At 54.5% G+C, this 19,745-nt stretch overlaps 1 protein-coding gene across 9 annotated transcripts; it reads right to left on the reverse strand.

Moving 5' to 3' along the window:
• Nucleotides 1–3,964: 3,964 nt before the first annotated feature.
• GLYCTK (glycerate kinase) lies at nt 3,965–19,052 on the reverse strand. 9 transcript variants are annotated; one of them, XM_026071476.1, is made up of 9 exons: nt 18,970–19,052; nt 14,856–14,902; nt 14,493–14,637; nt 11,761–11,885; nt 10,852–11,042; nt 9,452–9,819; nt 8,960–9,111; nt 7,286–7,461; nt 3,965–6,252 (listed from the first exon to the last, which is right to left on the reverse strand). In XM_026071476.1, exons 6-9 carry the CDS (start codon nt 9,736–9,738, stop codon nt 5,347–5,349), a joined length of 1,521 nt encoding a protein of 506 aa, XP_025927261.1. In that variant the 5' UTR covers nt 9,739–9,819; nt 10,852–11,042; nt 11,761–11,885; nt 14,493–14,637; nt 14,856–14,902; nt 18,970–19,052; the 3' UTR covers nt 3,965–5,346. The 9 variants fall into 9 exon arrangements, with proteins under 9 accessions (XP_025927261.1, XP_025927256.1, XP_025927257.1 ...); XM_026071471.1 differs by having other exon boundaries at nt 14,741–14,902; XM_026071472.1 differs by having other exon boundaries at nt 11,756–11,885; nt 14,741–14,902.
• Between the last annotated feature and the right edge of the window lie 693 nt (nt 19,053–19,745).

The raw sequence follows: 19,745 nt of genomic DNA on the forward strand, positions 1-19,745 counted from the left end.
ACATCCAAACCCTCCAGTTTTTGGATGAGATCTGCCCCGCACCGGCTGTCCTAGCCGCTTGGCCGGCCAGACGCTACCCAGCAGGCGCTGAGCAGGGTGCCGGTGACAGGACGCCAGTGTCCCTGGCCACGCAGTCTCAGGAGCACGGGCCAGATGCTCCCAGCAAAGCAAGAGCACTTCATCGAGAGCCTGCCGGGTCCAGGAGCTGGCTTCCTGCAGCTTGGAAAAGCAGTCGGGAGCTGGGGTCTCATGCATGCAGGTGACGTTGATTAAGGAGAGCCAGGCTGATCGCCCGGTAGCACCCTGGGCCGCCTCAGCCCTCGCAGAGCTGCCCGAGGCTGGAGCCTGGCCCTCAGCTGGGGTCTCAGACCTGGGCGGGCGAAGGAGCTGCTTGGAGCCCCAAGCCTTGTCCATGCATCATGCCTTTGATTTTTAACTACAAGGAGCTCTTCCCGCCTCGGCGCACGTCGCCGCAGCGTTGCATGAGCCCGGCTGAGCCGCGGGTGCTGCTTCTGGCCCGGGATCTCCCTCCGGCAGCAATGCCGGCTTTGCTGCAGGGTGGTGGTAGCTGCTCGGGGACCGCCGGGCGTGGGGACCCGTCCCTGCCGGCGGCTCCGCGCTCGCTGTGGGCCTGCCCCAGGCTGGGGGGTGCTGGGGGTCTCATTCCTCCCACATGCGCCTTCCTAACGGACCGGCTGGGCGGGCGGCTGGTGGACCCCCTCCTCCCGTTTCCTTCCCCTGGGTGCTGGATTTGGGGGACCGCGTGCGGCTGGAGCATGCAACGGCCGTGGAAGCCATCGCCGTAGCGGGGCCCGCGTCCTCCGCGCCGAAACGCCGCCTCTCTCCTTTGTCTAACGCAGGTCTGTGCCGCGAAGGAGCTCGGGGTGCCCCCGCGGGCTCCCAGCCCCGGCAGCCAGCGCCCTGCCGCGGCCGCTGCACGGGGACTCGCCGTCGCCCCGCCGCCCTGGAGCGCCTCGCGGCCCGCCGTCTTGTATGGCTTTTTATTCCTATGTGATTATACGTCACGCACTTCATATAGGGATTGAAGCCGTGCAATACGCTGGGGTCCTGCAGCGGAGAGCGGCCCTCGCGCCGAGGGAGCCCGCCGCGGAGGAGCCCCCGGACCCGCCGGGCCGCTGCAAGGTCAGCGTGGGTCCCGCACGGCGCCCGCCGCGACAACGTCCGGGACAACGTCCGGGACAACGCGTGATGCCCGCGGCTCATCCCGGGCCGGGGGACATCCTGGGGCACCCGCCGCCTTGCCCGTTCCCCTGTTTGGCATTCGGAGCTGTCGCTTCCTGTGACGGCGGGAGGCCGGCGGTGTCCCCGCTGGGTGCAGGCGGGACGCGGCGACGGCAGAGCGGGCGAGCTCCCCGCTAGCTGCGGAAAGTCTGTCTGAAGCAGTGCGTTGGGTCCCTGCTGACAGGCAGGTTTCCGGAGTGGTGGTCCTTCGTCCGCGCGGCAGGAGGCCCTGCAGAGCCGGAGCGGCGGCGGCGCGGAGGAGCCACGGGGGAAGGCGGCGCAGGGCAGCGGCGAGCGTGACCCCGGCCGGGACCGCGGCTCTCGTGCCGGCGACGGAAGGCCGAGCGCGGGGGGCCGGCCGCGGCGGCAAGGGCAGGCCCCAGACGCGATGCTCTTCGAAGTTCCTCGAGAGGCCTCGGCCGCTCTTTAAAGGTTTGCATTAAATCTGTCACATTAGCGAAAACGGTGGAAATTACSCAGCTTGTGGAAGAGATTAAAGGCAGACCCCTTCCGATCACTTCATAAAGAAAGGGCCCCATTAACACCTTGGGAAATATTAGCCATTAATCAGGCTCGGCGCAAAATAAAACCATCCGCATTTATCATTATTGGATCCTTAATGAAGTGATAATGGGAATGCTGGGGAGCTGTGATATTAATGTCTCCTAAGAGGCAAGAGCAGAGCCAAGGGCAGCAGCCAAGATTTTTAATTTACTGCCAAAAGCTTCCACTGTTATTAACATAGTTACTTCTCCCGGCCGTTAGCGCTGTTTGGCTACGAGCGCCACGCTCAGGAGACCGAGCCGGCCCCGAAGGCGCCCTGCGGGCTGCGCTGCTCCACTCCCCGGCCACCCCGCGCCCCGTCTCGCGTGCCCACCCCGGCTTCCCCGGCCCCCGCTGCAGACCGGCCCTGCCGCGCTCCCTCCTGCCTCGGGGCTGGCTGCTGGAGAGAGGGTTTTTATCTGTTCGCTTTTCAGATAAAAAGGGCACGGACTGCTCAAAACCCCGAGCGAGGAGGACCCCAGGGTCTCAGCAAGGACATCGTCACGTATTTGAGTCGCCCTGACAGGCTGCGACAACCCAGGGCAAATTGGTCCATGGCAGGTAAGTGACGTTTGGGTGCAAACACTAACAAATCCTTGCAGAACCCGACCAGTGCTGCCCAAATTTGTGCTGGCTGACGCCTGGGGTCTCCTGCTGTCAGCAAAAGGATGCAAGCTGGAGGGAGCTGACCTCAGCTGGACCCGTAACACGCAGTTCTGTGCTGAGCCTCATCCGGAGGACACGCTGGTGCTGTGTTTGTAAGGGGTGCACAGCGTCCACAGAGCTACCTCCTCCAGGAGTGCCTTTCCTCCCTGGGTGGAAGATGCACGTGGTTCGTCAAAGCAATTAGGCAGAAACGAAGCTTGGATCTATCCAAGCAGAAGCATCAGGAGAGGAAAAGTATTCTTGTAACCTGGGTGTCCTTGGCCAACATCCCCCTGTCCTGTTATCTCCTCATTAGAAAAGAAGGGACAAGAACAAAACCATGTATGGAGGCCAAGGGAATGTAGATGTGAAACGCGCTTCAAACAACTCCATCCTTTCAACAGACTTTTTATCAGCCTTCTCTCCCCACAACACAAACTCCTTTTAATCATTAGTGAAAAGCCACTGTTTAGAAAGCAAGGACGCTGCTCAGTGTACATGTGGTATTAACGGCACAGGCATTTCCCCGGAGAAGCCAGCAAATGCCAGCCCAAGGTCTTCTGAACATGACTGCGACACGGCGCCAGCGGTGGCCCCAAGGACTAACACAGCACTCGGCAATTTTGCAAGGCTGCGGGCGCAGCGGAGGGCTGTGGAGGTGGGCCCAGACACCAGGCATGGGTCCTCCCACGGTGATGTTACTCCTGGCCGGTTTCCCCAGGGAGCTGGGCCCTGAGCTCACACCTCCCAGCGCAGCATTCCCACTCCCAACTGGGAGACAGGAGAGGGCAGCAGCACGGCAGCTGCGGCAGGAAGCCTGCAGTCGCCAAGGACTGCAACCTCCCCCTTGGCCAGTCAACCCAGCACAAATCCAGAGCCGCTCCGGATTGTCACGGGAGCAGAATTAGCCAGGAAGCATGAACAGCACCACGGGGCCAGGTTTAGCCAGTTATCCTGGCCCCAGACCGTACATTTTGGCTGTCTGCCGGATTCCTTCCCATGCGTTAGCACATGCATCTGTGCCCCCACAGCGCCGGCACGCCGGGCACGCGGCAAAAGCCAAACACTCTACAACGTGCTGGCGACCTCCAGAGAAAACGCGTGACACAAAGCGGCTTCTTCTGCGCTGTCATCACCTGCTGCTGCAGTGAGTTTTATAACGCTTGGCAGGTCTCTCCCGGCAGATCTCAATGCAGTTTGCTGGCGTGAGCAAGTTTAGGCACGTTACAGAAGTCGTTCACTCAGAACAAATGACACGCGGGGAGGTTTTTATACCTTTGGGGTTTTTACAGGCCTGGGCTGTGGGCAGAGGCTGCCAGCGGCTCGGGCCGTGCTCCGCTCAGTCCAGCAGCCAGCCTGGTGCCGATGCCCAGAGGAAGGAGCTGGCCCCCGTGGCAGCCCCGCTGCCAGCCCTACTTGTTAGATACTGGCCTAAAAAGCAAAGCGGGAGGTGTTGCATCCTCCTCAAAAACCCACCCTCCAGCCCAGCCTCGAGCCGCACGCAGCACAGCCGCTCAGCGACACCACTACTCGCGGCGTTGGCAGGATGGTGTATTTGTGTCACGAGATTAGATCAGTCACATGGGGGAGTTCTGTCTGTCTGGAAACAGTCTGAGTCAAGCGTGTCCTATTAAATTAGGGCTGGATTTTTCAAAAGAGCTCCATTCCCACTTTAGGCTCTGTAATAACCAGGCTGATTTTCAAAAGGAGTTGAATGTGTTGGGTCACACTGGCTGCTGAGCCTAAATCCTTTGAATATCCAGTCAAAACCGTTGCCATGCGTGTTGCTACAGGCATAGCCCTTCTGAAATGCAGCCCCGCCGTGGGCCGCACGTCCTGGGAAACCTGGCTCATCTTTGCTCTCCCACCTCTTGCACTGCAGTAGGTGACGAAACAGCAATCGCTGCAGTGTCGTGTGCGTGGGGGAGCGGCTCCGCAGCAAGGCAAGGCTCCCGCAGCTTTGCCCTTTGATCAGCCCAGCAGCATGGGACAAGGGAGCTGAGCGGGAAGGTTGCCTTGCCTTTACTTCTGCTAATTCTGCAGAACAAATCAGAGTGACAGCGACTTCTGCCTCGGTGCAGAGGAAAGGTCAGTGGCTCAGGCTGGATGCAGGCTTGTCTTCTGCCCAGTTGGAAAACCATACCACAAATGCCCATCGCATACGTGCTGCTGGCACAGAGGCTCTCCCAACAAGGATCAGCTGGGAAAGTGTCCCCACGGAGGCAAGGAGGCTGCAGAGCGGAGGAGAAGTGCTCCTATTCAGACGGCTCCTTGCACCGTTGTGCCTGAATCACCCTCTTCCTCGCGCAAGGCAGGGAGGATACACTGCCCTCTGGCATTTGCACCGTGCGGCTGAGTTCACACGGTGCTCTCTGCTGAAGTGCTCTGCAGCTGCGCTGCTGGGGCTGTGCCATGCCAGACTCGGGGGCTGTGCATGGCCCGGGACGCTCTGGTGTGGCCACATCTCCAGTAGTCCCAGCCGTGTGGGCCTTGCTGCTGCTTTGATGTCCTCTGGTCACCGTAATGCACCTCCGTGAACCTGCAAAAGCCCCCAGATGAGCTCCTCTTGAGCTGGGGTCGCTGGAGATGCAGCTGCCGCCATGGCCTTGCTTTCCCCACACCTTTTAACCTGAGCTGAAGCTGTTACAGCCATGGTGGCTCTTAGCAGAGAAGTGTTAATGCGGCCTCCATGTCCCTAATGTGGTGCTGTGCTTACCTTTCTTTGATCCCAATTAATTGTTTGGCTGTTTCTGATGCTTTTGCTGTGGACATCATCTCGTGTGTCTAATTAGTGGAGTCCTTCTATCAAAGGTATTAGCGCCCTCAACAGCTAGCCCTAATTTAAGCAGTTCACATTTGTCTCCAGTGTTAATGCCCTCATTTACCCTTGGTCCTGGATATTTGTGGAGGGAGCTCTCATGATCTCTCCTTGGCTCTAATTAAAATAGCCTGGATGTCCATGACGTTGGTTCCCGTTAAGCCCGTCACCAGAAGGTGATGTCCATGCTGGACCTGGCTGAAGAACGTGTAGGAGTCGTTATTGCTGAGGAACGCCTCCACATCGAGACCCTCCCGGCGTGCCTCATCCACCAGCTCCAGGCTGGAGAAGGCCCCTGCCGCTGCTGTTGGCCCATCCTGCCCATCCGTCCCCCCGCTGAGGAAGATGATCTCGCAATTGCCCAGGGGGCTGCCGGCCTCAGCGGCCTGCGCTCTGTGCAGCCCCAGCCCCACTCGCAGAGCCAGCTCCTGGTTCCTCCCTCCCTTCCCGCTTCCTTGAAGCTGGACTGTGGTTTCTCCACCGGCCAGGATGCAGACTGGTCCGTCAGGCCCTAATCCTCGCAGGGCCTGTAGAGTCTCGGCAGGGTTCAAACCCGGGATCTCCAGCTCTGCTGCCAGCTGCAGGAGCTTTGCCCTCACCTCGTCGCCCAGAGGCCCGTCTCTGAGGCCAGCGAAGGCCAGGCAGACCAGCTGGATCAGCTGGCAGTAGAGTGCAGACACGCGGCTGACTTCCCCGCAGATTGCCGCGCTCAGGACCAGAGTCGCGTAGCCCAGGTCCTCTGCCTGGCGTTTGGCCTCATCTAAAGCCAGAGTGTTTGACCCGATGATAACGTTGAAGACGTGGGAGTAGTCTTCCAGAGAGGTAGGGCTTGCAGGAGAGCTGGACAGTACTGTTTCCACCGACTTGGGCAGGCTGGTCAGCAGCTTGTATTTGTCCAGTATCTGAAGGCAGTCTTGGACGCTGTGGGAGCTGGCTGCAGTGGGCCCGCTTGCTATAATGTCCAGGGGGTCACCAATCACATCGGAAAGGATGAGACTCACGACCTACCAAGAGAAATGGCTGTGGATTAATGTGGGAGGCAGCGGCAGGCGCCCATGCAAGAGCATGGGCGTAAGAGCTGCTCGGAGTTACACCTGCAAAGCAGGTGTCAACAAGGGCAGAATTTGGCCCACTTCTGTTTTAAGGTCCTGCACTTCTCGGACCTGCAGAATTACAATGTCATTCGATGCTGGACCATCAAACTGGAAAATGTAGCCAGTGCCACAGCACTTGCCATACTGCTAACCTAGTGTGGGTTCAACCTGCACGCCAGTGATGGCATATGCTGCAGATGCCCCCCAGGTGAGACAAGGGGTTGGACGCGGCCATGCAAGCACTGCGGGAGTCAGCGCAGCAACGCACCAGCTGCTCCTGGGTCAGGGCTGGGGTTTGCTGATGCTCACCACATCTGAATTCCCTCTCCTCCACCTCTTTCCCCCTGCGATTTTGAGTCTTCTAGCCAGTGCTGCAAGAGTGTAGGTGTCTGTTCATTTTGGACAGCAGCTCCAGTAGTTAGCACTGACTGTTCTGGCACTTATGCTTTTTTATATATTCATTAGGCATCTGGAGAGGTTACATCTGGCTCAAATTCTGTAAACCTCAGTGAAATCTCAGTTACTTCTACAAAATGACAAGAGAATGACGAGAAACCCAAATCCCTCTCTCCCCAAAAGAGCCCCCGTGGACACTGCTAACCATGCTCCACCCCAAACGCCCAGCATGGCATGGCACTTGTGAGCCTGGCCAGTTTTCTCTTCTTGGGTCAGCCTTGCTGGAACTTTTTGCAAGTGCAGGTGAACCCTCTTTTTCCCTTTTGTGCAACTTCCCTGGCTTTGAACAAGATGCTCCAAGCCTTTGCAGTCCCCTCTGGGGAGGCCTTGACCCATCGTTTGAGAAACAGATTCCCAAAACTAAATGCAAAGATTATTCACCCAATGATGAAAAAACCCTGCGAGCACAGCTGGATCAGCCAATGAAACCGCTATTTGGACAGCAGCTTGCTGAGCTCTGGGCGAGCGCAGGTTTCTCCCTGATTACCTGTGCGGGATACGCAAGCCGGGCCAGCCCTCCACCCTTCAGCAAGGACAGGGCCTTGCGGACCGTGTTCAGCTCCTGTATGGCAGCTCCTCTGGAAGCCAGCATCTTTGTGAGCTTCTCCTTCTCCTCGAGGAGGACCGGAGGGGTAGGAGCAGGCAGCAGGGCTGAGCCACCCCCTAAGAGGCAGAAGAGAAAGCAGGGCTTGAGCACACTGTGCAGCAGGACAGGAGGAAAGATGGGCTCTCCGGGGCTGGCTGACCCCTAAGCAGGGGCACCCGTTCCTCTTTGCTCAGCCGCCTGCGGAGGAAACGCAGAGGTGTCAGGGAACTGCCTTAACATCTCTGCAAAATGACTTCTCCACCAACAGGCCTGACTCGCCGCTGCCTCACGCTGTCTGCAGGAGGTTAAAACCTCACTGGTCCTGCACGCCCGCGATGTCGGCAGTCGTGGGGACCGCCAAGAGCGAGGCAGGAGGTCCAGCAGTTACTGTGGCCACCACATCAGGCTGCTGCCGTGCTGCCAGGCTGCCTTTCAAGGGCTGCTGGGCTGGCGGAGCAGGGACCACAGGCTCCGTGACTCACGCAGCAGTCAGCTCGAGCAGATGGTGACGCTGCCTGCTTTGCTGGCTCCGTTTGGTCAGGGCAGCGTAGAAAAACACCAGCTACATCTGCGGCAAGACAGGGACCTGCCAAGCTGCGCTGATCAAGGCCTGGGAGAAAAGAAAGGGGGAGAGAGGAGCACAACGGGCAAAGCGCCCCCAGATGCCGGGGTGATGGCCTCATCCCAGGGAATCCTGTCTGGGGAACTGATACAATCGGGCATCAGAAAGCAGAAAAGGAGGTGAGAAAAAGGTTAGAACAGAAAAGTAAAATGGATGGAAAATATTAGGAGTGAGATCTGAGCAGAGGGCGAAGGCGTACAAAAGTACAGCTGAAACCTACCATAAAAGGGCAAAGGCTGCTCAGAGGTTTGAGGCAAATCAGCATCAATAAAACATGATGAGCAAGAAAAAAAAAAAAAGCAAAGGCCCCTGTTTCAATCACTAGCCAGGAATGCAGCTGAGAGGGGGAGCAGTTGGGGCCTGGACGCCACGTGCGCAGGGAGCCGCAGCCAAAGGGTGATTGGGCCGCAGCTGCGAGCCCGCAGGCTCCCAGAAAGGCCTGGGAGCCGAAGGACGGGGGAAACCCCAGGGAATCTCACCACGCACAGCTAGGTGCCAGCTGTCCCAGTGTGTGCGTAACTGCACTGCTCCCTCTGGCTCAGGTGAGGCTCCAGCATCTGCGGAGGAGCCAGCAGGAGCCTCACGGAGCAGAGACCAAGGCGCTCCTGCAGAGCCGCTCCGAGTCCCTGCTTGTTTTTGCCCAGGGGCACGAGGCCGGAGCTGCCGCTCACCCAGCGTGTGCAGCTTGGCCTCTCCCCAGTGCCAGGAGGCCACATGGCTGCTGCAGTGGCTCGTGGTGGCCCAGTGCCACCCAGGGATGGCTCTGCCCCGTTTGCACCACTCCTCAGCCCACTGGCCTGACCTGCTTTGCCTGTGCTGATTTCAGCTCTCTCCTGCACACGGGAGGAAAAGGGAAAGTCCGAAGGGACAGAGAGACRGCTGGAGGGGGACGAGGGGCTGCACCAGCAGCAGGGTCCCTCAGCCAGAGCCCGCTGCCGGGATGCCCACGCTACCTGAGATGAGCACGAGGAGCAGGTCGTCGGCAGTCAGGCCCTCGGCCAGGTCCCGGATGGCGCCGGCTCCCCGTAGGGCCTCCTGGTCAGGCAGGTTGTTCCTCGCACCTTCAATGACCTCGATCCTGCTGTGCGGCCTCAGCAGCATGTCCCTGCCGGGTGCAGAGAGGCTGTCACGCCCCGACACCTGCACCCACCCAGGTGGCCCCACACTCACCTGCCCAGGAAACGGGGCTGGAGGAGCACAGCGCATGGCCGAGGGCAGGGAGGGGGCCTTTGCAGAGGGTCTTCCCCTGGGCTGGGGGGACAGTGCACCCAGCCCCAGAGGTGGGCTGCAGCACTGGTGCCACTGGGACATGCTGGAGAGCCACGGCCAGGACGGTGTGGTGGACACGATGGGCTGGAGGGGACCGAGAGGGTTCACAGCAATGCCCTGCAGAGGACAAATCTGGCAGCCTCCCCCTCCAAACTCTCCAGGCACAGGCTCCTTACTGCATTCCCGCTCGCTGCAGACTCTCCTGGATGCCCAGCGGCACATTGATGATCCCCCGCATGAGGTGCTCGCCCAGGATCTCCTCCGCTGCCGCAGCCATCCCCAGCACAGCTTTGCCGAAGCCCACGAGGTACAGGTTCCCCTTCACCGGGAAGGCCCGGCCCTTCACCAGCAGCTGAGGGCACCCATCTGCCCGGAGCGTCACAGCCCTCTTCAGCATCGGGGCCGGCCGGACTGTGCCCACCGCGCTGCGGAAGAGGGCCAGCGCGTGCTCGCGGAGGGACATGCTGCCGCGGGCTGGCGCTGGGCTCGGTGGTGGGCTCTGCACGCCTGGCCTCCCTGCGTCGGGCAGATGGCGCGCTCCAACCTGCAAGAAAGCGAGTGTTGTCACTAGCCTGAGAGACGGGCTGTCACCGGGAGAGCAGAGAGGGGGACAGACACGAACCATGGTGCTCTGGTTCCCTTTTCCGCTAGAGTAAGGTCCATCTCAGCTGCGTTTCCAAGCCTCCCCCCCCCCCCCCCGGTGGGAGGGAGGGAAGGACGGGGCCACGTTCAAACTACCTGGCAGCGTGTGGTCGCCCTGCCGTCCCAGCGCCTCCCCGGGGAAGGGGAGCCCTGCCAGCCAGCCCCCCCAGCACTCTGGCAACCCAGCGGTTCAATTTGCTCAACATCTGACGCCTTTCCAAACCGTGGGAGCTGCTCTCCGGCCTGGAGAGAGCAGGGCACCGGGGTGGAACAGCTTTTCACTGCATTAACTCCCTTCCTGGTGCTCTCCAAACGCTGACCTCATCCCCTGGCCGCGCAGCACTCCCCGTTCCTTCGCATGATCAGACACAGGCTTTGGAGAAACCACGGGCTTTCTGGCTGCCTCATCCCTTACTGGGGGGGACCACAGAAGAGGCCCATAACGAGGTTTCCACACCAAACAGCATATCAACACAAGGCTCCATTCCCCCCTTTTTTTTTATTCCTCTCATTATCCATTAAAATCACATTTTGAGCCCAAATAGGGCTTCAGAGCCAGGCAAAGTTTCCAGCTGCGCCTGTGAAAGCCCATTTGAGCTGGTCCTCGGTAAGTATTAGTGTTATATGCAATAGCTATGAGTGCAGACGGAAGAATCGCAAGTGCTCAAGGTCAGGCGCTTGTCCCTACAGAGGAAGGCAGCCCCCACCAGGGCTCAGGTGTCTCTATTCCTTCCCCCACTGCCACGTGCAGCATTTCTCCTTCCTTCCACTAACTGGCAGCGAGTTCACTGCTGGTTTCACGGTGCCAAAGATCCTTGTGATCTGCATCATCTCTCCAGCTCTTGGCAATTACTGTGCACCCAGTTAAGGCAGGGTGCCAGGGGGCTGAGGCAGCCCCCCGCAGCACACTCAATCACAGAACTGTTCAAATTACCTGCCAGCTAATCCGCTCTCCTGTAAAGGGATGGGTTTCGGTGCAAGGCCAGCGGCTGGCTCCTCTTCGGGGAGAGCTTGCAAGTCCAGAGGTCTCGCTGCCCTAACACTCCCGCAGCATCGTGAGGTGTTAATCATTAAGCCAGAGAAATTTTGCAACAGCTCCTCTGGGTCTGGATCTGCCTTATTTTGCTGCAATGACAGGGGACAGAGCCAAAGGCTCAGTAAAAGCCTCCATAGATGCACCTCCTCAGGCAAGGAAAGCTTGGGTGTGCTATGAGATCTATTGAGAAAGGGACTTTCAGATAAAGCCCTATGGTGGGTCATAGGTTTGCAAGAGAAAATAATGACTTAATGCTTAGGAGAAACACATCTTAACGGCAAAACCCGGGGTAGATAAACCACCTATCTAAACTCCCTTTAGACAGTGCTCAGAAGGACTGACTTGTTCAATCACAAGGAGAGATGGGAATAAAAGAGAGGGTGTCCTTCCCAGTTTGTTACTGGACTCCTAAACCTCRTGGCGGCCGGTGCTCCAAGCAGTTTGAAACTCTGAGGCTGAGCCCTGTTACAGTGAGGGCCAGAGGAGCCTGTGCTGATGCCCATGTCACTGGATACCCCTGGGGAACTGAGACAGGCCTCTCCTCCCCGCCAGGTCGCTGATCCACCCGGCAGCCCAGGGCAATGGGAGGGAAGCGTCACAAACCGGAGGTGCGTCGTGCCCTGGGTCACCGGGTCTAACTCAGTCGTGATACAGGGTTTGCCCAAGTGGCTGGAGAAAAAGGCCAAAATGGAGCTGGGGAAGCTTAAGAAGATAAAGCCCCAAAGCTTTTAACAGCCTCGCTCTCCGCCAGGGTGAGAGGGTTTCCTGGCTGACCCCGAAGGCGAGGGGAAGCGGGCACAACCTGACCTGCGACGGCGGCTCCGGTCCCACGTGCCCTCCTGGCGGCTCCGCTCGGCTCTGCGCAGAGTCTCTACCTCCAGGTGCGACGCAGCAGGCGCGAGTCGTTCAGAAGCAACCCTCTCCTCCTGGAGCTGAAAAAATAAATGCCGGCTTACTTCATCCAGCACTTGTGTACATGCTGCTAATGCTTGCTCTGGAAAGCAGTTCAGTGCAATAGCAGGCACGTAATCGGTTTCCTGCCCTCCAAACTCAGATTATATTTGAACCGTCAAGGCCTGATCCAGAGCGTGCTGTTGTGTCTTTCCATTGCTTCTGATGATTTTAGGGAGCACAGTGTGTTCAGCAGCCCTGATACCAATCTTGGTTTCCCAGGTGTAAACCCAGACTAATCCCACCCCCCCCCCCCCGCAGTGGGTGGCTATTCCAGCTTTGCACCGACGCCATGGCGAGCTGAATTTGGCACATACCCATTAGCTTCGGAGCGCTCAGCGTGCGGCTCCGCTCRCTGTCAGCTCTGATTAGGCACAGCAGGCGCAGCAGAGGCTCCCCTTGGAATGGGGTGCTGCTAATGATGTCACAAATCCACTTTTATGTAATTTATTTATACAATCGCAGGCACCGGGTACTAAATGTCATTAGGGAGCAGCCATAAATCAGGGCTATGAAATCCACTGCGGATATTAAAAAAATAAAATTCTTACTCATTTCACTAAGGCTTTAAAAACAAGATCAAGGGAACTGAACATCACCCCACACCCATGCACAGGCAGGCTTGGAAAGAAAAATAATCCAAATGGCAGCTCTCAGACTACTGCCAGGGATGGTGGGTCTAAAAGTAACGTAATTGCCAGAGTTAGCTGCTCTGTCTAGCACATGGGGAAATTACATCCTCACCTCCCTGCCTTCTCCTCTCCCCACGGCTGGCTGGGAGAAATCTGGGCTAGGAGAAGGGGCTGGTGATGTGACTCACATTGCTTCGCGCACCAGCTAATCTTAGTTTCCCAGGTCCCCGGGGAACTCACAGAGAGATGAGCAAACCCTCCTCCATATGGACATGAGGCCGCATGCTATAGGTACTAGTGGGGCTCAGATTTTACACCATCCTTTTGCCCCTGCTCAGGACAATTTGGGGTTGGGGTATATCCTTTTGGAAAGTTTTCCAGAAGTTCGCATTAACCTTAGGAGGAAAATGATGCTGAGAATTGCCTGTTCCAAAAAGACAGGAGAACTGCAAGGGTTTAGATTAATCCCTTGTAAATGAAAACTCTCTCAGCTTTTGTTAATGAATAATGTTTTCCATCTACATACTCGTTTGCATGCATTACCATTATAAGCGCTAGTGCCCTTTCTTCATAGGGCTCCTCCTAAGTCTGCAGTAACTTCCACTGTTAACTCTCACAGCAAAAGGCAGCAAAAACCTAGCTCCTAATTTTCACCTTCCCTGGGAGAGAGGGAGGGAGAGGAGCTGGACTGTGACAAAATACAAGCAAAATACTTGTTTGCATTATCTTTCATTAACTTTTTAATTAAAGCAATTCTGCAGGCAAGGAGCCAAAGTCAGAGGAAGACAGAAACAATCCAGCACCAGGGGCAGAAACATGGTAAGCTGCCAGGTAAATTGGATGGTGGCATGAGACCAAAGGCATGGACGTAGGGAGGCATAGTCTGAGCTGTAAACTTGGACTCACACTGTGGAGGAAGACAGCGCACAAATGAGCTGGCTGTGCCTATGCAATGAGAAAAATGAGCCAGCCCTTCACTCCACAGCAGGTATCTGAAAGGCAGAAAAATACTCCCTTCCAGGGGCCAGTCTGCCATTGCTGGGCAGAGCTGAGTTATTCCCGGTGCTGTGTTTGGAGGTTTTTCTCAAGAGTTTGTATCACGGGCTTGTAGGTTTTTTAAAGTCACAGCAATTGGGCTTGCTGCAGGCTGATCCAATCACATATCCCCATAGGAAAACATGCTGCAAGGTCCGAGGACGTTGAATATTAATGTGCCAGGAAGTCTAATTTAGCTGATATCTTCATGGATCTAAGTTAGTTTCTTCTTAACATCACTGGGATTTCTCTGGATTTCCCCCCCTGTGGCAATGATTGGTGGCTGGCCCACCATGTACAGAGCCCAAAATCCCTGATGGGACCAGAAAAAAATGGAGATGGCATTGGATCAAACCCCAATTGTTCAAGCATAATTTGAGCTCATGTGTGGAAGACAGATTACATCCCTGTTACAGAAGTCAAACAGCAGTTATAGCAAGTTTTAGCAGAGTCTCCTGCTACTCATTTTTCTTGCTACATGACTTTCTTCTGGCCTTTTGGTACCTAAATTACCATTAGACTCACCAAGGCTTAACTCTTCCATTTTTCATGCATTATCATGGGAGTTTACCTATGAAGTACAACAGAGTCCAGATTTTACTGCATTTAACTCCCATGTTCCCACTTACTGACACATCTTTTCTATCACACGATATATCATATTTAATTTGCCTGGTAAGCCTTGCTCAGACTCAAACTTGCTGCCCCAGATGGTCCCCAAAGCATTACGAGAAAGTTTGCCAGGAGATGCACAGGACCCAGGAGGAAAACAAGGAGATGCAGGTTTGTTCCAAGTGACTATTCCAGGAGGATTAGATGGGGGATTTTTCAAGACTAATCTCTTTAAATGAAAATTTTAGAATTTGATTATTTTTTTAATCCGCACAYGGATTTGCATAAAATTACCACAGTCTCACTCACACTTCGTAAAAGATAAAATATCTGCAGGTGGGATGGACCAACCGATCACTGCTCTGATATGACGAGTCCCATGCACAAGTGGGTGTGCAGGGATGGGGGACAAGTCCTTTCCCCTCTGTTTGCGGTGGCATTCCTGCAGCAGTCACTGGAAAAGAGAATGATGGCAGACAAAAGTGGTACAATTAGACCAGAGAGCTCCATAGCGGGTTTGCTAGGCAGGCAAGGGAGAAAGGACGGAGTTTGAGTACCTTTGTTCAAGAATATACTGAGCTCTGGAAACCCAGGGGTCCTAATTTCCAGTACACTGTTTTCTGTATGTTTCTTGGAAAAGAAATATGTTGCTCTCATGACTGATTTACTCACCAGGAAAGTGTCAACAGGGTCTCTTTGCCTTTGATGGGGAATGTAGCCTAAAGCCAAACATAGGGAAGATAAGTGTTCTGGTCAGCATTTTATATATATATATATAGATCAGCATCATTAGTAAAAAAATTAACTGTATTTGACATATGTATCTTACTAGTTTTTCTAGGTCACACTCCCTTCGCTCCCTATATACCTTTTGGAATTGATTTTTCCATGTGCTGGGGATTGTAGGGAAGAAAAATTTTTGACTAGAAAAATCCTTCTGTAGTTCAGTGCAGAACAGTATTACCCTGAAGCCAAGTCCATGCCAAGTCTACTTCCTTTCATGCTGCAATTTCTCAAGCTCCCTATTCCGAGTCAAATTGCAATCAAAGTTGACAGTCATTTAAAATACAGAGAAGGATCATAGTATTCTAGAGAAGATGAAAAGTTGCCAGCCTTGAGGACTGGAATAATAGAAAGGGGGTGAAATTCAGTACTGCAAAATACAAGGTCATGCTCTTTGGGATTAATAGCAAAAATTTATGAGCTCTTCAGCTGGAAATGACATAAGAGGAGAAAGAGCCAGGAATATTAATCAGTCACAGGATTACAATTACGGCTGCCTTCTAGGCTGAGATGACTGGCTATGGGAGCAAGGGGAGAGTGGCAGATGTAATCTACCTTGACTTCAGTGAGGTTTGTGACACTATTCTCATTAGCAAGCTGAAGAAGTGCGGGTTGGGCAAACACACTGTTAGACTGGCTAAAAACCAGCTCAGTCACTGGCCTCAGAGGGTAGAAATCAGTGGCTCAGTGTCCAGCTGACAGCTGGTAATGAACAGGGAGGCCCTGAGTCGATACTGGGGATCTGTATCTCCCCACAGCTTCTTTAGTGACCTGGAGAGTAGCACAGAGTGCATCCTCAACAGTTTTGTGGATGACAGTAATTTGCAGGGAGTGCTGACACACTGAATGGTGGAACAACCTTCCAGAAGAACTATGATAAACTTGAGCACAGGGCCAACAGAAACCTCGTGATGTGCAGCAAGGAGAAGTGAGAAGTTTTGCAGCTGGGACAGGATCCCGTGCATTAGAGCAGGCTGGGAACTGACTGGCTGAGTAGCAGCCCTGCTGAGAAGAGGGGGGGGGGGTCAGGGCGAACGTCAAGGGAATATGAGCAACCAGTGTGCTCTCCTTGCAAGCAAGTCATGCTGTGGACTTGGCTACATTAGGAGGAGTGCAGCCAGCAGATCAAAGGGAGTTATTATTCCTCTCTACTCAGTGCTGGCGAGGCCGTACCTGCAATACTGTGGCCAGTTCAAGAGGGGTATTGAGTAACCACAGAGAGTCCAGTGGAAGGCTGTATCAGGATGATTATGGGACTGGGGCACATGATCCATAGAGAGGTAGGCTTTTTTAATGCGACAAAGAGAAGGCTAATGAACAACCTAATAGCAACTACTTGAAGAGGTAGTTACAAAGACAGTGGAGGGGAACTGTTTTTGACAGTGGTAGATGATCTAGAAAAGGGCAATAGCCACATTTTGCAACTCAAAACTTTCAGTTTGGACATTAGCAAAAAGTTCTTTACTGAGAGGGTGGCAGAACATTGGAACAGGCCACCCAGAGGGGTTGTGGTGTCCATCCTTGGAGGTTTTGAGGACTTGGCTAGACAAAGCCATGGCCAACCTGACCTTGTGTTGGTGATAGTCCTGCCCTGAACAGGAGTGGACTAGGAACCTCCGGAAGTCCCTTCTACCAATACTTCTGTGATTCCGTGTTGTAACAGCAAGGGCAGGATTCAATGATCCAAAGCATCATGCTTAGTTTCCAGAGCCCATTAAGAGGTGCCAGGTTGTGTGATTCAAGTCTTCCACACAAGCCTTCAAACCTGGTCACCCACAGAGAATTGCCACTCACAGCAGAGTCCAACAAAAAAACATTCATCTGAGCAGTGTTCTTCCAGCAGCATCTCACTGAAATTCATGTCCATTCATCTGAGCAAATGCAAGCACAGGACTGTTTGTATTGCACAGGTTAGGTTACAGTGGTAGGTAATATATAAATGCATGGGTAGAATCGCTACATTTGATCAATATTACTCAAGCAGCAATTAAACTTCTTTTCTATTAACTAGTTTTGCAGGGGCATTATCCATAATTCCTACATAATGTGACACTTTGCTAGAAGATCCAATTATCCTGCCAGATAAATTCCAGCTTGGTATAAACTGACAAACTAAGTTCCAATGATTAGGAAGAAAGGCAGAAGAAATAATAAAAAGGGAGTGACAAAATATCAGATCAACAACCCACAGTGTTATACAACTCTAAAACTTGGCTAAGTATTGTAGGTGTTTTGAAGTAAATTGTCTTATGATGGTATTGATGAGTCATCTTTTGGGCCCACATGAGATAATCCAGGCTTTGATCTTGCAATTTACAGTGTGCAGGAGGAATGCTGTTCTGCACTTTTCTAACATCTTTCATTACCTGAAAATATATTTTAGGGTTTGAGCTGACCTGTAATGGGGTAGCTGACCCTGAGACCCTCAGAAGTAATGAAGGTGTCTTTTGTTGAGTCTTCCTAGACTCCAGAGTTAAAATCTTCTATTCATTTCAGAATAAAGCTTGTCGAATCATTCTGGCTGACCAGTCTGATCAGAATATGAAAGGGTGAATTAGACTAGAAGTGATCTAAATCTGTAATGGTGAGCTATAGTAAACAAATTGTAAGAGCAAGTAAGTACAGAAAAGACTTCTGCTTTACTAAATGAGATATATGCACATGCAATAATTAACCATATTTGAATGACATGTAAACAGACCTTTGACAATACTTCCCAGATCTACTGTTGTTTGACCACAGGAGGGCAATATTATTCTAAAAGCAAAACCAAACTCTGTTCTGGAGACTATGAAAGGAAAATGCAGTTAACATGTATGAAGACATCCAGGGTTTACATTTCTTTCTTTTGGTTCCAAGCTTCTTGGGGACCGAAATAATGAAAGGGTGGGTGTTCTCCTAAAATTAAAATATCAGGTTGCTGGAAATTTTAATGGGGAAATTTTAAAGATTCTCACAGCTATTGCTATACTCCAAGAATAATTATTTAAGATAGGAGAAGTATAAAAGCTTGAACCTGACATCAAGATTCATGAAAGCAAGAAAGCAATTTCAATGCATTTTTATAGGAGCACATGCCTCAAAACCCAAGACAGCTTGAAAATTCCTTAAGAGTGTGCCACTCATCTCCATCTGAAGTCCTATGCCTTCAATTGATATAGCACTAGCATTTCTCTAATACTGCTGGAAGGCCAGTTCTTAGAAGAAGAAAAAATTGTGGGATATAAAACAATGTATAACACTTTAACTGGAAAAAGAACAAAAGAATGAGAAAAATATCATCACTGTGTATTTTAAAGGAAAGGGGATTCTGGTCTCACAGTGGGTGTAGATAAATGTGGGAACTAACTCTTAAAGAACTGTGCTCCTGGTTAGATCTGAGACCTACTGACTTGAGACCAGGATCCCTGAGGAGAAGCACTTCTGTATTGTCCCTGCAGGTAAATAACAGGAATTGCTGCGGYGGTGGTATAGGCTCTGCGGCTGCATCCCACCCTGAACACCTGAAATCCTATTTCCTCACTAATAGCAGGCAGAACAAAAACAATAGGGAAAAAAATATGTAAAATACCAAATCTGGCATATTATTTGTAGATTAAAACTTCTTCACGGTTTTCTGGACAATGTCAAGCAGTGCTCAGTCTGCTGAAGTTGCCACGCTAGCAATCATTCATTTTGCACCTGTTTTACCCACAAAACCCACACTGTGACCGCAGCTTCATTTTATGTTTTCAAGACATTATCAGGCCAGAAACTTGCCATCACGTCCGGAGCGTGATGGGAGCTGCTCCCCGCAGGACGAGGGGACGCACAAGCAGATCGCGGCAGCAAAGGTCGGGGCTGCTGTCTCAGGGGGCCGGGGGTTAGCCGAAGCTCACGGCGGGCTGCGATTTCGCCCGCGGCGCAGTGRTTCTCCCCTGCAGCAGAGCAGCTGCATGAGGCAGAGAGGCGAGACGGAGCACAGCAGCGTGTTAGTCTGCAAATAACAGAGCGAGATACGCACCCGCGGGCCTTCCCCAGCGTGGCCGCCAGCGTCCCACCTCCGGCAAGGCGCCGGCCCACCGAGCCCGCCGGGCCAGCGGGAAGTGACGTCCGTGGCGGCGCGGACCCCGCGGCCTGCTCGGCGGCCCGACGTCACGCCGCCGGTCGCCACCAGGCCTGGCCCGCCGGGCAGGCCCAGGCGGGGCGCGACGCCGGCCCCAGCCCCACGCGCTGCCCCCGCCTCGGGGTCTGTCACAGCCTGGTCCCCCCGCGCGCTGCGGGGGCACGTCCAGGCATTAGCGCCTTTACGGAGAAGCCGGGGCCTGGGTGAGGGCCCCTGTGGGCACCCGGACCCACACCCCGGCTGCGCAGCCCGTGCCCGCGGCCTGCGGCCAACCGCCCCCCGTGGGTGTCCCCGTCCCCCCGTGTGTGCTCTGGCCGTGCGGCTTGGGCAGCGTGGGGGACACTGGCGCTGAAGGGAAGGCTCAGCGTGTGGACCCTGTGTGCTTGGGACTACACCGGCCTGCCCCGTCCCAGCCCGGGCCCTGCCGGCAAGGGGACGGTGACAGCCGCCCTAGGGCGGGAGGGGAGGCGCCCCTGCTGCCACACTCAAAATGGCCGCCAGCCCCCCCCCAGCCCTGCCCTTCTCTATCCCAGCAGGCCGCGCGCGCGCCCCGCCGCTCTCCCACAACACCCCGCGGCGGCGGAGCGCCCCCCTCTTCCCACAGTGCCCCGCGCGCCGCCCCCTCCCGTTCCCGGCGCAGCAAGATGGCGGACACAATGAGGAGGAGCCGCCTC

Source organism: Apteryx rowi, unplaced genomic scaffold (assembly GCF_003343035.1).
Source record: "Apteryx rowi isolate R43461 unplaced genomic scaffold, aptRow1 scaffold_326, whole genome shotgun sequence".
Lineage (NCBI taxonomy): Eukaryota > Metazoa > Chordata > Aves > Apterygiformes > Apterygidae > Apteryx > Apteryx rowi.

What these genes read in the sequence shown, in the direction of transcription:
- GLYCTK (XM_026071470.1), bottom strand. Translation starts at nt 9,497, where the DNA reads ATGTGCCGCTGGGCATCCAGGAGAGTCTGCAGCGAGCGGGAATGCAGT. An exon ending in GCTCCTCGTGCTCATCTCAG is followed by an intron (nt 7,462 to 8,959) that starts GTAGCGTGGGCA and finishes TCTGCCTCTTAG; the next exon opens with GGGGTGGCTCAGCCCTGCTG. An exon ending in GGCTTGCGTATCCCGCACAG is followed by an intron (nt 6,253 to 7,285) that starts GTAATCAGGGAG and finishes TTCTCTTGGTAG; the next exon opens with GTCGTGAGTCTCATCCTTTC.